The 2,376-nt window shown below is 40.1% G+C and overlaps 1 protein-coding gene across 1 annotated transcript in view; it reads left to right on the forward strand.

The window, feature by feature from the left end:
- Nucleotides 1-2,110, forward strand: part of SMIM14 (small integral membrane protein 14) — a 73,714-nt gene extending 71,604 nt beyond the window's left edge. The window contains 1 exon segment of the mRNA XM_006895402.1: nt 2,078-2,110. Within this exon segment, the coding sequence (XP_006895464.1) occupies nt 2,078-2,110 (33 nt within the window).
- The last annotated feature ends 266 nt before the right edge of the window (nt 2,111-2,376 follow it).

Consider the following 2,376-nt stretch of genomic DNA (forward strand, 5'->3'; position numbering starts at 1 on the left):
CTTTCCAGGACAAATCTGTTTGTTTTCCTAGCAGAGAAGAATTCCACTCCATGGCAGTTGATCAATCAGGGTGGGATTTACCACACGTGGGGGTTGTTTGTTTGTTAAAAAACCACTCAAGCGGGTGGGGTGGGGTTAACTGCACTTTACCAGACTCAGAGTCTCTGATAACTGGTCCTTTCACCGAGGCTGTAAATCTTTGTGAAAGGAGATTTTTCTTATTTCTCTGACAGAGTGGCTGGTGGATTTGAACTGCTGACCGTGTGTTTAGCAGCCCATTATAGTAATTGGGAACTGTTAATTGGTCAGTGCTTTTCGGGTTTTTTTAAGAGTGGAACAACTGGATAAGTAATATGCTGACTTTAATTAAGAAATAAAACATCCCTGACACCTGTATAAAAAAACTTTTAATTTTTTTCCTCCCTTGAAGAAGGGATATTCATAAAATAGTTTTGCACTATCTTGAGTAAGTGCTTCTTCCCTACTCATTCGTCTTTGTATGTAAAGTGTTGGATAGTGCACCACAGGTAATGTGCTTGGCTGCCAGCCTAAAGGGTGGAGGTTTGAGTCCATCCACAGGTACCACAGAAGACGTGCCTCACCTTCTACTTCACACAGCCGCAGCTGCATACCCTACACAGCACAGTTCTGCCCTCACGCACACGGGGTCACCATGACTCAGAACTGACTCAACAGCTCCTTAAATGCAGCTTCATTGCTTTCCTCACCAGGAGCTACTGCCTTAATGCTTGGGACGAAAGAAATCCAACCTAATCAGCTGACTAAGAACCCATTAAAGGTGACAGAAATGCAAGATAGCCAACAATCCTCTGGACCTTACTTAATAGTAAAACCAATAGACTGAGAAGTCTCACTGCCCTAGGAACAGGCAATAAAATGAATTTCATGTCAACTAGAAAGAGTAGGAATTTTTGTGTAGCTTGTCAGGGTAAATAAACGAAATCTCTTTGAAGATTCCTGAGAACTCTTACTTGACTTATACAGTTTTCAGGCCTCCTTTTGCAAGTAACCAAAACAGGTTTATATTGGTTTAAACATTAAATGGCTTTATTAATTTATACAATTAAAAAATGCAGAATTTGGGTAGATACAACTGATTGAGCAGGCTTAACAGTATCATCAAGACCCAGTTTCTTTGCTCATGCTGTCCACTTGGTTTCTTTTGTTGTGGGATACGCAGAGTGATGAGCTCCCTCACCTCCCAGAACAGCTTCTATAGCAACTGGAGCTTCTGTAGCAACTGGAGACACTTGTTTTTTCATTAATGTCCTGCTGTGAGACATGAACAGAAGACCCTAGCTTTACTTTAATTGTACTGCCCAGAGATTTTTAACAAGGGATTGGGACCACCTTTATTATTGTAGAGGCCATGCTTCGAGCTGGCAGGAAGAGCTCTTACATGACTATTAAACAGTGTCACTTTATTCCATACTTGCATCCTATTCTCCCCCATGGTATGGAATAAAGTGACATAGGACGCAAGTTAGAGAATCACAGTTAGCCCACTGTTCCCTTATGTAATGATGCTGAGTGAAATATCTCAGTCACAAAAGGACAAACACTACATGGTGCCACTGTTGTAGAATGGGACTGACATCAGGGTTGGGGTGAGACTGAGAAAAACTGGATGAATTATGTATACTTCATTGAAACAGATGAGGGAGAGAATAGTTTAAAAGCAATAGGGTATTATGGTTATCTCAGGAGTCCAGAATGAAGATTGCATAGTGGAATGGACGGGGGGAGAAATGTATACCAATGAAGGAATTTTTCTTTTACTTTTCAAAGAGAGGAGCAAATTGGGGGGAAGGGGTGGGCAGGGAGAAAAGTGCAACAATGAATGGAAATCCAAAATCTCTGTAAATGTTCATTAAAATTAGTAAAATTTAAAAAAAAATAATAAAGTTTTTTAGAAAAATGCATGGAAGGGCTAAGCAAGTACATGGTTCAGGGATGGGGAAATGAGCACCACTGCTACTCAGTTCTTAACGTGTGTTAAATTGGTTACGTTGTGAATGACAAGTCAGTTCCATAATTTATCTCTTTCCAATGCCAGGGACAAGACCCACCAGCCCCTCCTGTCGACTAACTGTGTGTTATGGGAAGTGAAAATAGCTAAAATACCTTGCACGACCAAATGAACGAAGATGACCGGAGTACTCTTAAACTCATTAGACCTGTTTTAACGTTTGCATCTGCGATATGGGATACTGTTTTCACAAGCTTTTAGAAATTTCACTTGCAAGCTTATTTTTGCTTCTTGTGTTATCACCATTCCTATTTACAGTATATTTGAGTAAATGATATTAAAAATAAAGTTACATGGGGCTTTTTTGATTGTCCTAACCCTAAACA

Source organism: Elephantulus edwardii, unplaced genomic scaffold (assembly GCF_000299155.1).
Source record: "Elephantulus edwardii isolate Elephantulus edwardi_28Jun2011 unplaced genomic scaffold, EleEdw1.0 scaffold00167, whole genome shotgun sequence".
Taxonomy (NCBI): Eukaryota; Metazoa; Chordata; class Mammalia; order Macroscelidea; family Macroscelididae; genus Elephantulus; species Elephantulus edwardii.